This window comes from Rhea pennata, chromosome 1 (genome assembly GCF_028389875.1).
Source record: "Rhea pennata isolate bPtePen1 chromosome 1, bPtePen1.pri, whole genome shotgun sequence".
Taxonomy (NCBI): Eukaryota; Metazoa; Chordata; class Aves; order Rheiformes; family Rheidae; genus Rhea; species Rhea pennata.
Window position 1 is genome coordinate 70,196,753 of NC_084663.1, and position 14,290 is coordinate 70,211,042.

The 14,290-nt window shown below is 37.9% G+C and overlaps 1 protein-coding gene across 1 annotated transcript in view; it reads right to left on the minus strand.

Annotated features, from left to right (window-relative positions):
* Positions 1–2,726: 2,726 nt before the first annotated feature.
* SLC15A5 (solute carrier family 15 member 5) overlaps positions 2,727–14,290 on the minus strand; it is a 34,664-nt gene continuing 23,100 nt past the window's right edge. Inside the window, exons 7-9 of the mRNA XM_062567969.1 lie at positions 11,730–11,861; positions 4,793–4,901; positions 2,727–2,871 (exon numbers count right to left, since the gene is read on the minus strand). Of these exons, the coding sequence (XP_062423953.1) occupies positions 2,727–2,871; positions 4,793–4,901; positions 11,730–11,861 (386 nt within the window). The remainder of the gene's footprint in view (positions 2,872–4,792; positions 4,902–11,729; positions 11,862–14,290) is intronic.

Here is a 14,290-nt window from a genome sequence, read left to right on the forward strand (position 1 = left end):
ATTGCTTTGGAAAGCTCTCTGTCCTCAGAGAACCCTGGTCAAAACAGTGAGAGAAAAGAACAACCCACTAAAAGTCACGGTAGACAGATTTATAATCTAAAGTGCTAAACTAATGAATGTGATTACGTGACAGATATTTTCACCAACCAGGGACCTGACTTGATGACCCAGGAAATCCTTCTATTCTCATATGCCAATAGAATCAAACACCACCAGGTTGTAGAATTTAATTCTCTACTGAGCTGAGTAAAAAATTAGTATAGACCTTTTTTCCTCAAGTCCATATTACGTGAATTCAGCATTCCTATCCTCAACCATTTAAAAATGCAAGTCAGACCCAATCTCATATGGTTGATCAGAAAAAAAAAAATCAGTCTAGAAAAATATATTTGGGCTCTTCAACTGAGATCCAATGATATTTGGGTTTTCAACTTTTATATTTTCATTTTTTTTTTCAAGTACTGCAAACGACAGGCCACCCTCCAACTCCAGAGACCAAGGGACAGGCAGCCATTAACAAAGGTATACCAAGGCCTGGCTGCAAGTTGTGCTCAGCACAGGTGTGTGACTGCTAAGAACCTGAGAAAAATTTCCTTGCCAATGGCAAACACACTGTATGTCTCCAATAATAAGTTCAACTTTTATCTTAAAAGCAAGCTGGTTTTCTTATTGTTCTAAACTCATGTTACTTTTGCATTTTGAAAAAACAAAACAAAACAAAAAAAACCCAACAACAACAAGCCCCACAGGTGTTAAAAGTGTCTGCAGCCCATTTTTACTCATTGGCTCATGTCTCAGATTTCACCCTTATATTAGATAGCTCCCCTCCTTTTCTGAGTTCCTCTGGCCCTCATGCCAGCCCAGCATGGTGAAGGAGGGGGCTTCCCACCGGTAGGGCAGGAGCCAGGGTCAGGCAAGCAGGCAGCTTTCCTCCTGTACATCGCTTCCCATGGAGCAAACAGTGAATTATAAGCTCAGCTCTACCATCCGGTCACACACATTCCCACACCTGTCAGAAAGCACACCTCAGACAGGGGTGGCCATTTCAGATGAGCTTGTACCATCCCTGTGTATGAACACAAACACTTCTTCCATTTCCACTAGTGCATCCTATAATCACTTTCTCTTTTTCCATGAAAAAAAGATATTAAAACATGCTCCACACAAGTAACTCCCTTCTGGCTGGGTACCTCCCTTTTCCACAATATCTGCTGCCATCTGGGTTTAAGCTTGTCCCTTGGCCACCTTGCAAGTTCTTCTGCTGACTCTCATCTCCATCTTTACTAGTTCTTTCCCATGAGATATATGTCAAATGCTTTACTGAAATCAAGGCATATTATCTCTACTACATTTTGTTTAGAAAATGAGTTCTCATTAAACACAAACATTAAGGTAGTCTGGCAAATCTATCTTTGATACACTTGATGCATTTTATTCCGCTTTCCTTTTATCACATGACTTTAAATATTCTCTTTTAAAATTTTACAAAAATCTTAAATGCTAGCAAGATAAAAACTAACAGCTCTGAACTGTCCTGACAGCATTCCTTCCTCTTAGATATAGGCACTACATTTTGCCTCCCTCGCCTCAGTTCGATAGCTGCACCATTGAACATAACTAACAGCAGAGAGGCTATTTCATTTACTGTCTCTTTCATAGTTTCAGCACACAAGTTACACCTCTGTGTCACTTTAGTGTATTATATTCCTTATACGTAGTTTCCCCTTTGGAAAGCATTCCTCATATCAGTAAGCATTCTGACATGACTTCCATTTTCAATACAATCATCTTTAACATAAAGTGCCCCTTTAGTCTTTGGGTTCAATACGTAGCCTTATTGCATAAGGATCCCACTTCTTTCCTTATTCTCTTTTTAAGAGTGTGATTTTTAAAAAATTGTTAGTCACTAGATTAGCAGTACTAACCATTTTTCCCCCCTTACTTCAAACTGCATCTAAACTTTCCCACTCTTTTCCCTTCATCCCCTTCAACTGGGCTACCATTAGTAATTTTTATGTTAAAAAAAAATTTCTAGTCTCCAGTCTCCTACTTGCACTTCTCTGTATGTCATCCTTTAGCAATGACAAATCCCACGATGCTTCTGCCAAAAGACTAGAGCCTCAGCATAAACATTTCAAGCCAGATGTTGTGGGCTCGTTCCCATCACATAATTTCTAGTATATTTTTGGTGGATCTCAAAGCAATTTGCAAAGACTGTTAATCTGGCTGCGCCTCTTCACTGAAGGGAAAGTAAAGAAGTGACCTGCTGAACTTTGGATAGCAGATAAGTAACAAAGCCAGGAAGACCACACAAGTATCCCACATTTGCAAGTATCAACAGCGAATATTGCCTGAAAATAATTTTTAAATCACGCTGTCACAAAATAATTTGCTAAACAAATGTATACCAGAATTTATTCATTTTGAACCATTAAGTACAAATACATGTGGATACCTATCTCCTCATACAGATTAAAAACCTCTTTCCATCAACCATGCTAAGCAGTGAGTTCTCATTGTCCCCGATGTGTTATGATAGTGCAGCATTCTACAAGAATAAATCCTGTGATGCTTATATTACTTTGTAAACTTATAAATAACATTACTATTTCTAAAGCAATTCATAAATGCGTTGGCAGTTCCACTGAAGTATGCCAGATAAATTATCATTAGAAAGCTGGTAGACTAAATTTTAATTTCATTTCCTAACACGGGTGAAATTTTAATCAAGTTGTCTCCATAGGAGACAGAATGGGAGAACAGTCCAGGACACTGTCGTAAAACTTGATGGCCTTTTCGTGCTGCAAAAGCTTTTCTTCAGGAAGACTTCCTCTGAACTCTTTGGTGTACTCTTGATTCAGACTGTTGTATCTGGGAGAGGGGATAGGGAAGAAAAATGGTAAAACAATCATCCTTTCTGGGACTGATTTCATCCATTGCTTTATTAGGTAGTATTTTGCAAGATGTAGTGTCTTCTGGGTTTTGGTTTTCTAGCAGACAAAAAAAATAGGGTAGTGATATGGACTTTCCTAGAATCTTTCATGATTTAAGGATGAGAAGTGCCATTAATAATGTAGTACTGCACAGTTTTAGTACATTTTAAAAAGAAATAGGAATTGATATCTGAGATAATGCTCAAAAATACTCAGTGCTTTGCAACCATGGTTTTCTCAGAGAAGTTCTGGTAAAATTCCAATTTAATTCAAAAAAAATTTTTTTTCTAATTCAGAGTTCCAAAAGCTGATCCCCCCCCCCAAGTTAGCATTTACCTGATAACCCCTCATCCTTTCCCCCCTATGTAAAATGACAAGTCAGAGAATTTTATTTGGCACAGAGTGAAACAATTACATTTGACCTCAAACAATATATTTCACACTAGTTTTGATTACCTTCTTGAAAAAAAGTACATTGATTTTGAAGTGAAATGACATTTTGATTTGTTTTTAATTTGTTTAGGAAGACTTAAGAGAGAATTTGATGACTTTCAAGAATCTTATTTTGTGGCAGAATTATTTGTTGAATTCAACCTAATTCCATGATCACTTTTTGACAAGTCCAAACTTCAGCTTTCAGTAGTAAATGACACTTTACAGAAGAATGAAATGCCATTGTATAAAAAGAAAACACAAAGTACATGGAGGATAAACAGTTCTAACCATGGTTCGAGTCACAATTAAAACAAGAAAGAGAAAAACAACCATAACCCCCCCCCCCCCAAACACACACACACACACACTAGAATCAAGAATTAACCACTAGAATAAATGGACATTTGTGTTTTGTGCTACCCTCAAATGATTGATAAGATGCTATGACAATCCTCAGTGTTGCAAAGTTAAAGCAGCATGTAACATAAAATATATATATATATTTTTCTCAAAATTCTAATCCAATATTGCCTTGGAAATCTTCCATTATTGTCATTGTCAATTCACAACTCCAAAGTTTCTGAAATACCTTCCCAGAACTACAGTACAATGCTAAAGAGACAGAATGCCTCTTGCACACATGCCTTCCCACTTGCAATGATATGGGTTCCTCTCCATTCTGCTGTTGAGTATTACGTTCACAACTGGTAAGAATTAGCTGTGATTAAATATTCTAGAATACAGGAGGCAAGCCAGCTCTCAAACCATCCTGGATGCAAAGGTGATTGCAAGTGTGAATTCATGCATTATTCAGTCTAAGCTCTATAGGTGGCCCAAAATTGCTTCCCACTTGGGAGCTGATTGAACAATCCCATCATCTCCACCAGATCTTATTGCCCAGTACTGCATCAGGAAATATTTGAGCATTATCCTGTTAAGATCACAGCATACAGCATTGACCAGCAATGCTTGACTGTCTTCTTGTAACCCCCTCACCTGCCATCCTATGATTAAGAGGTATGCTTTTGGGGACACAGAGTTTACCATGTATTTGTACAAAGCCAAGTGCAGTGGAGTTCAATTCCATCGCTAAGATATCTTGGTGCGATGGTCTTTATTCCATGCCAACATATTTATGGACTTCTGTAAAATCCTCTTCTTTCTTCAAGACATTTTTGTATTAATAAAACCCCTTAAATATTTAAGGCTAATTACACATCAGTTTTTTTTTAATCTTACCACATCATTTTTACTGTGCAATTTCTCTCTTGAAGACAGAAGAAAAATACTGAAGTCTAAAACCTGAATGATAATGTATGATCTATCACTACCAATTCTTCATTACACTCTAACTTACAGGTTTGACAAGCACTTCTTTCTATAACCGCAAATGAAACATCAAACTTTCATTTTCTCACAGATACCTGTGTGCAATGGTCCAGAACCCCAGCGTGTTCACCATCATTAAGGAAGCCAGGAAGAAGAAGAATCTCTCCAATTTACCTTCATGCAACAAGTGTGGAAACCAGTTACCTGGTAAAGCAGACATTTGAAGTGATTAGTTTACCTTGTAGGATGAGATCACATGAAAGACATGAAAATAAGTTTGTGTAAGACACAACCACAGGAAGTGCTTTGAACCTCCTCCACCCTATTCTGCCCTAGCTATTCATACAGACTTCATTCTCACAGCATATGTGTTTTCTGATAGCTTCTGACAGCTATTTTGGCAGCTTAAACTCCACTCAGTAGAGGACATTGCCATCCATAAACACCCAGTATCTTTCATGACTATATTCCTATGTGCTTCACTTTGCTACTATACCGCTTTCAATGCTGTTCGCTGCAAACCACCTACAAATAATGAGCTCGGGTGGTAAATAACTATGGAAATCAAGATGCTTAATAGGAAAGCACGCCCAAGTCTCTTTGCATCTGAAGACTTAGTACTTGAAGTACCATAATCTTACACAACAAACATATAAAACCAAGGGGAAAAAGAAATTACAGTGGATACAAGACATCATTGTAAACTCTACAGGGAGATAACAAGCTCTTACACTGTTTAGAAATACAGGTTGTGTATTGCCTTGAAGAAGACAGAAAGACTGCAGTGAAGTGCAAGTATGTAGAGCGAGAAAGCTGGTGCTGAGAATCCAATGCCTACGTATATACTACTCAAGGCGGTTTAAATCAGATTAGTTTCCATTAGCAGCTGGAACACATCAGGCACAGACTTTTTTTTGGTTAGTTTCATTCAAAAAGAATGCAGTTTCTATGCACCAGGATCACACTGTGATGCAAACCGATATATAACTATGTAGAGATATTTGGGAGATTCAATTCAAAAGCACATTTCTGGTCTAAACTAAAATACTAACATAGATGAGCTCAAAAGCACTTTTCTTTGTTCCCTGAACTTCAGCATCAAATCCTCCCCATCAGAAGAGAGTACCTATTCACCACTTGGATGGGCTAAAAGGAAGCGGAGGAGAAATAGCCATCTTTGGCATAGCTGTACGGTATAAACCTGATAGTCTTATCTGATCATTAATTGACCACAAGTGCCATCCATTGCTATTCTTGTCAACTTTTTTCTAATTAGATTTAGAGGGAAGAAATAGTTCCGCAACTATTGGAGAAGGGTCACCAGTCAAAGAATTACCCCCATAATATTTACATTTTTCTTTCTCCTCCACATGTAAGAGCTGTGGATACATTTCTTTTCAAAGCAGTTACCTTTAGCTCTTCTGGGATTAACAGGGAACAACTGCCATCAAGTGCAATAGTTTTCCTCGACTCCTCCGCAGTTTGTTCTGTGCCACGTTACCTTCCTGCCTGCCACCGAACAGCACCACCTCACCTCTGCATGTGCCATTCCTTTTATAGCATTATCTCAGAATGAGTTTTAAAATGTATCATTTAACACTGTCAGTTGACTGAGCTCCTAGGTACTATAACTTCATTTTAGTAGCTTATAAACTTTTACTGTCATAATTCACAATCAGGTAGTTTTTCATTTTACGTCCCCCAGTGGCCCATAGAACTCAAGGAGAGAGAAGAGTGTGTCGGCTGAAAGGGAAAGCAAGCATGGGGCTCTGCGCTACAGCTTGTCAAAGCAGAGTGCACACTGCCTGTTAGATTATTTACATCGGCTAGTCTAACTATATGAGCAGCAGGAGTTTCATAATGGAACTCTATCTACAATGGAGTCTGAACAGAAAATATGTACTTAAAATAGTACAGAGCTGGAAAAAAAAAAAACTAGCAGCTTCTAAGAGAACAGAATAAAACAGATCTTTGAAAATGGCTTAATGCTAAGACATACACTGTATTCAAGTGTTGAAAGCGGGAACTGTTGATTTTATCGAGGTGGAACGCTAGCCTGGGAACAGGAGATCCCAGATCTGCTCCCTACTTTTACCACCAGCCTCCTCCATGACCTCGGTCAAAGATCTTGTTCTGTTTCCTCTCTTTTTTTTGGAAAAAAAAAAATGTCAGTGTTTAAACATTAAATCCAAGACAATCACAGAGTCTTTGAAAACCCCAGTATTGTAAATCAGCAACAGCATAGGCAGCAGCAAAGATTTACCTGAGCCAGAATTAGAGTGGGCGTGATAAGGTTCCAGCCTTACATCTAGATTATTGCCCTAGTCAAAGCAAAAGGCAGAAGCAGGGCTTTCAGCAAAGATTAAATTTATCATTTCCTAATTTCAATCAAAAATATTTAGTTCTCACTATATTTTTAATGGAATTTGGAATTTTCTATGGAAGCAGAGAAGACATGAACTATGTTTTCTTCTATTTGCATTTGTGGCACAGCAAATCCTCCTCTGGCGGGAAGTTTATAGGATAATAGCCACTGGTGCTGAAGCCTCAACCACAGTTTTCAGGCAGTGAAACTCCCTTTAGACACTTTAACACTTTATCCCACTAAAAGACAAGCTGTCTGCAGACTCCAGCATCTTAAACTGATCTGGTTTGGTTCATATTTTCAGTTTTTTCCTCTTAGCCATGAATGTGAGGAACTTATCGGGCCAGTTTGGTTTTGAAGGAATAAGATGCCCTTGGCAGTACTGTTTTGAAAAGTTCAGAACTTTTTCATCCTTTAATCAGCATGCAATATGCTAACAATTCAGTTTTCCCCAAAAGACACTGCCTTTGGGTTCTGTCAATCCTTTACTTTTCTACGGAGATTGCCAGCGGAAGTGCCAATTACAAGGTTGGTTTGTCACACAGATAATTGCTCACTGGGAATTAACTTTCTAAAACAAGCTCCTGATTTCCATTTTTATTCCAACAATGGAAATGCTGAATGAATCACCACAGGGAATCAGAAGTTTCCTTTAACTGTGTATATTTTAAAGAGCCTTTAAAAAGCCTTTTTGGTTAGAGGTGAACAGATTAGGAGACAAAGACTAAGAACAGTCTGAGGTCTTCCTCCAGCTTGCTGCCACACACTGCTGAAATAAAGCTCCTGGTGAGCTTCCACTGACATTCTGCAGTCCTATCAATTTTGCATCAAAGCTGCTCTGGTGGTATGAGAAGGAGCAATAGTATAAAACACCCAAAGAAAAACACCTGATCATACAAACACAGGGAGAAGGATAGGTGAAGCAGTGACTGAGACATGGACAAAAACTTTCCTGTGCTGCTTCTGGGGGATGACTGACTATGACAAAAAATAAAAATAAAAAAAAAAAATGGTGACATGAGCCATAAAAGAAGATGCGGAAAGGACTGTAAGCCAGTGTTTACATGCATACAGAAGTTTCACTGTTACTACGATGGCTTCCTTAGAGTTCCCAAGGGATTCACAATGAAGCCCAAAGCTGCACAGGTAGGTATTCAGTTTGTTTACTGTTACCTAGATAACACTATAGTATTTTACTTTTGGGAAAAATACAGAAGGAGCACAGGAAGAACACCCTACAGGTAAGCTTATTCTGTATGAATAGAGCTAACCTTAGAGCTAACCTGAAACTGTAGACTGTGATTAGAAAAAAAAAATTGTAATTCAGACCTTGGAAAAGGATTGCATCTCCTTCAGTCATTTCATCAAGTTAGGGGATATACGAGTGTTTAATCGTCTCCAAATTGAAAATCTCAGTTTGCCTCTAATCCTTATTAGCTAAGTAGGCACTGGTGGACACTACCATCTGGACTGCAAGAAATATCCTTTAGATTTATCATCTCTGGTATTTAAAAATCAGAAGGTTCCAAACTGGAGGAAGAAAAAATACCCACCAACAATGACCCACACACATGCACAAAAAAAAAAAAAAAAAAGAAAAAAAAAAAAAAATCAGTTCTCTGAAAACAAAAAATTCAGTCTGGGGCAGTTTCCTTCCTCTGACTTTTTTCCTTTTTCTCCTTACATATTTACATTAATATTTTTAGAGAAATATGTTCTGAAATGATTGACATAGGAGGACAGGTTTTCCCTTGCATCTTCTTCAGTGAAAATGTTAGGAGAGGTAAAAGAACTAAAAGAAAGCAGTTTCCCAGCTTGTACCGAAAATATCACTGTCACCCATCATCTGTTTGCACTCGTCAGATTTCAAAAAAAAGGTCTTATTTTATCATATTCACACCATCCTCCATAGATGCGTTAAAAGTGATTAATGCAGCTTAGACTGACTGATATCTGATCAACTTTGCCAATATAAAAACCTAAACAAAATTTAAGCTAGTGACATGATATAGGATATAAAGGGGTTTAAATAATTTTGTCAACACCCTCCATGCTTCAGCACTTCACAATACACATTGGAGGGTCTTCTTTACTCTATCCTGAATTGATTCTTGTAATCACTGCTTAGAGATGGGAGAACCAGAAATAGTGTTGGCTCAAGCTCTAGAGAAACAAGAATCATGGAATAAGCCAAAAGCGCAAGAGAAGCACACACTGAACCTTGTTGTATTTTACAAAAGCATTACTTAAACACTGCCTTCTTGTTTCAGCAAAATAGAAGGAACTTTGATCTCTAAAGAGAGTTTAGCTTCTGCGGGGGGGGGGGGGAACCCCACAACCCCCCTGCCCCTGGCACAATGCAGGTTGGTTTGCTTCCCCTCCAGTTCCGTAAATCGTCCAGATACTGAGGGTTTTGCAAGCTCCTGAAATACAGCTGAAAAAAACCCAAACATGTAGGATGAGAGCTTAGTCTGTGTCATTACCTAACAAACTCCAAACCATTTTTTGTTCTAAATAACCTACACCCAACTTCAGAAGTCTGATCCCAAGCCTACTATGGTTTATGAATCAGGAAAGTCTGGCAAGGGTGGCTAGAGAAGAGTATTCCAATCTTTAGTCTGAGTATTATAATGCAAATTAATATACTGGAATATTTCCTTTATTTACAAGCTATACATTTTGTGAATTGTGGTAACTTGTAATATTTCATTCAGTTATAGCAACAAAAACTGGGAAAGAGAAAGTCAATGAGATGCTATATATTTGTAGAAAACTGCAAGGACCCAATAATATGCTGTTTACATGCTATACAGAAAGTAAATAGAGAAAGTAATCTCTAAGAGTTCTAATTAGAGAAAATATTAAATATTTTTTGCCATAATTTCACTATAGCTTTTCAAGCTTTCCATAGGAATTTCTCTACATAAAGACTTAGGCCAATCAAAAATCAGACTGAAGAAACACTTCTGAAATTGCCATCCTGAGCAAAAGTCACTGTTACAGTGTGGTCAGCTCCCTGTACAGGGATGACAGTTCTGATGATGTAAGCAAAGACATACATTAAATCTTTTTTTCCAAGGTACGTAGATAACTCTGCCATACAGCTTCTTAAAAGTAATGTGTCCTTTAGCCAGAAAACTTTTTAACTAAAGAATCGTAAGCAAAATGGGAGAGAATATGGCCACTCCAGTCTGTGTGAAATTGGAAGAGTTCTGTGAGGTTTTTTGGTCCCAGCCAGGATGAGATTTGAAGTCCAGTAAAACAGTATTTCTGATAAGAAATTTTGATATAAAATTAGACAAAAGCTAATAAGTTACTGAATTGTAAACTAAAGCAAAAATCAGTTTCCTATTGTACTTTGTATAAAACAGTGCTATAAGGAAATGAGTGAGATATATATATATATATATGTACATACATACACACATAGTGGCATGACATAATCAATATCTTTTGATGATGACATTATGCTAGATTATTTTATGTTAAAAGAAGTGCAGGAGTAAAATAAGGAAAGTGAAAGTATGACAAGAAATTTTAATCCATGTTCCCAAGATCTGAACAAATGAATAGTTTTTTGACTTGTAATGCCATTTTTTGCTAGATAAAGAAAAACAGAGGAAATGAAACCTAACCATGAACAGCTCCAAAATCCTGCAGTAATTCTAACTGCAGCTGTCTTACGTTACAGCCAGCAGTTGTGCTCTATAAATAAACAGTTCTCTAAGGCAGGAAAAATGAGGCTTATGAACGTCAAGTATCTTCAGAAATATTGCTTCCACTATATTTTACATACCTAAACATATGGATTCCTGGCCTTTACTTACCTTTACTTAAAAGACTCCAGTGCTTTATATAACTTACTTACAAAACATATCTTATGTATTGAACAAACATTTGTCGGCAGAGGGGGAAAAAAGAAAAAAATAAGAATTAAACAGAAGAAAAACAGATTGAACTCTCTTCAGCATTACTAACCTAAAGAAATCTCCAGGTTTGAGCTTATGATAAATACTCCTCAACAGACTGAATCTGAAAAACCTTTTTTGAAATATAGCAAGTCCCTGGGAACTACAGTATTTTTCTGGAAAGAGTAAAAATACAACTACATTTTCATAGAACCTGAACATAGAATTTCCAGTTCTTCCAGCAGCTGGGCAAAGGGGTAAGGATAAGGAGGAGAGTAAAGAAGGGAGTCTGGGACAGTTTTTTGACAGCTTTGAAACTCTTAATCCAAATTCCTTTCCCTTAAGGTGATGAAGAACATACTTTTCCTTCTATTTCACATTCTTTAAAACACTGATCTTGCTCTCATGGCCAGAGAAGTCCATGTAAATGTGGGTAAGGCACATGTTTGTGTATGTGTTTATTAGACGTTTTAGTGTGCAAAAGGTACTTCTTGTCTTTCAGAAGAGAACAGAGATTGGAGGTGAAGGCTTCCTACAAGATGCCTTCCTCTAATTACTCCACCTATCAAAAGTAAGAGGACTCATTTAAATTGGATGAGTGCAGCTGCAAGTCTATTTCCTATCTTAATTCTATCTTAATTGTGAAAGCTAATCAATAAAACTTTGGCATCCTTTCTTATTCTACTGCATTCTTCTCTAAATCAATAACTGATAGGATTAAAAAACTGCTCAGAACACAGCTCGTGAGCACATTCTTACCTCGAGTGCCAGCGTGGACTGTCTGAACAATGAAAGCTCCCACAAAGCAGCCAGCTCCATTGAAGAGAGTTAAAAAGTGCATGGAAATCCCTCGAATTCTTTCTGGCACAAGCCGGAACGATAGTAAGGAACCTTCAGAACAGAGACAGTTATAGTCACTTTTCTTTTTCTTATAAAAAGAATGGCAGAAGACAGATTATATTGAAAAGAAAACCCCAGTGTCTCTTTAACAGGCATTTTCCATATTTTAAACATATAACCTACTTGCTGCAGAAAGGTAATCACTTGTTAGTATGCACCCTATTAATGATGAATCCTCTAAACTATTTATATGATTCTCCGGGAAAAAAACAAAACAAAACAATAAAAACCCTACATAAAATAGCACGAAATAGTATTATTCCACATGTATGTAACGTTCGTCTGTCCAGACTGTTGCTTTCACCTTTTAAAACCTGAAGCATAACGGGACAGGAAAAACACAGTAGCCATGAAGTGTGAAGAAAGCAGATGTGATGTTTAACAATGGCAGGACAGTGGGACCTCACATGCCAAAGTCAGTGCAGCAAGGCCACTAATAAATACTTCTGAAGCTCAGAGCACTGCCTTAATTTGTTTCAGGATGGACAATGCTCCTCCTCTCCCAGAGGGTAACCCTCAAAATCACCAGCTAGTATTGAAGATTCATTGTCCTCCACTTTCTTGCCAGAAGACTAAACCAGAAGTAGTAAGAACACAGGAACAAAGGAAAACAAAACTGTGCTTATAGCACTGATATCTATAATCCTACCAATTGTAATTTAGCTAACCTATGCTACAGTAGCAGTAAGTATTTATAATAGCTGGTTTTCTGGGGGGTTACTTTGATGAGTTACCAAAACCTCATTTTCCTAATCTTGCATCTTGAGCTCTCATCCACAATAGTTCTCCAAGCTCCAGTGTCTCCCAACCTGCTATATTAGCCGAGTTTAAATGACCTGCACGTTTTGAAACTTGTCAGTAGAAAATCCCCCTGAGATACTGAGTTGCATGAAGCATCACTGAATACAAGTGAAAGCTTGCAATAACCATCTCCCAGTCTTTTTAATTTGAGGTCCAAATGAGGGCTTTGGAACCCTATTAAGAAATAAGAACAAGCAAGCAAGCAGGCAAATCAACCACAGCCAGCGCTTTTTCCTCATCCACAGTAGGAGCCCAAAGCCTGGTGCCAATAGAAAGGAGGTGATCACATCATAGACAGAACAGCACAGTTTGAAGTATTGAAAAGTCTGGAATTTTGTACATCAGCGTCCTAACCCCCTTCAGTCACTAAGAGCTTGTAAAGTTTTCTTTTTCTAAAAACAGGGGTACAAAGCATGCACGTTGGCCAAATTCAGCCTGAGTAATTGTATCCTACTTACCTAAATCTCCCCTGCTGTTTCAACTGCATACTCTGCTCCTCACTTTCCCAAAGTGCTGCTGTGAACTATTAAGCAGCTGCTGCATTTCACCCTGGAGACTATTGCATTTCAATGGTGGGTGAAGTGATCCCCAATATATCCTTTAACTAACAGAGCTGTATGTTACAAGGCTTCTCATTTCTAAGAGCTTTGAGACATTTTGATGGGCAGAGAATATTCTTGCAATGCTTTAACAAACTGCAAACCTGCTAAACCTTTGTAGGGCAAAGCAGTCACATTACAATCAGATCATTTGTCCATGAGCACCGTAACAAATCTGCTGTGGCTGGTAGGGGAGCATCCCTATCACCCAAAGATTCGCGAATTGGATGGGCATATATCTGTTTTACATATTCAAGCTGTCAAACGCCTGTGTGTTCTTATATTGAACTTCAGTTACATTGTAACATTGCAAAGAGACAGTTACTTGACTATTATTATATGCCTTTTCCAAACAAGACCTCATTCGGTGCCTAGGGGATATTAAATGCTGGTATTTCTATTAATTATTTTTTTTACGAGGTGCTCATACCACTTGAAACAGATGATTCTGTAAGAATTCTAGTAAAAAGATGCTGAAACATAGTGTATAAATACAAGTATCAGGACTCAAATGTAGATAAAGAGTTCAATATGCCCAATCTAGCTCTTCTGACCAAGCACTCCAGAAATGAGATACCTCCTCTCTTCCCTCAAGTGTGAAGATCTCTGTCTTCAACTCGGATCATGTACTTTTTGGTCATGTAAGTTATTATGATATTTTAATTTGACTTTCTGCAAAACAGACAGTAGAATATCAGCAAAAATGAAACAACAGTTTATATATTTAGGTTTAAACATCTAAATGTCTTCACAGATGATGAAGATCCACTGAATTGTTCCTAATCAACAGTTCAGTTCAAACTGAAGTAGAAAACTAGAACTCAATTCAGGAGCCTAAATACAGATGCCCAGTGTTACTTGAAATGCTGTAGTGCACCTGCATGGGGCTGGCTGATAAGGGTGCAGGACCTACAGGAGAACCACACGCTGCAGCTGGAGGCCAAGCAGGCACCCTGCAGTTTGGAGTGCCCTGCATATCTTAGATATTCCATCACAGAAGGTGACACACACTGATGCATG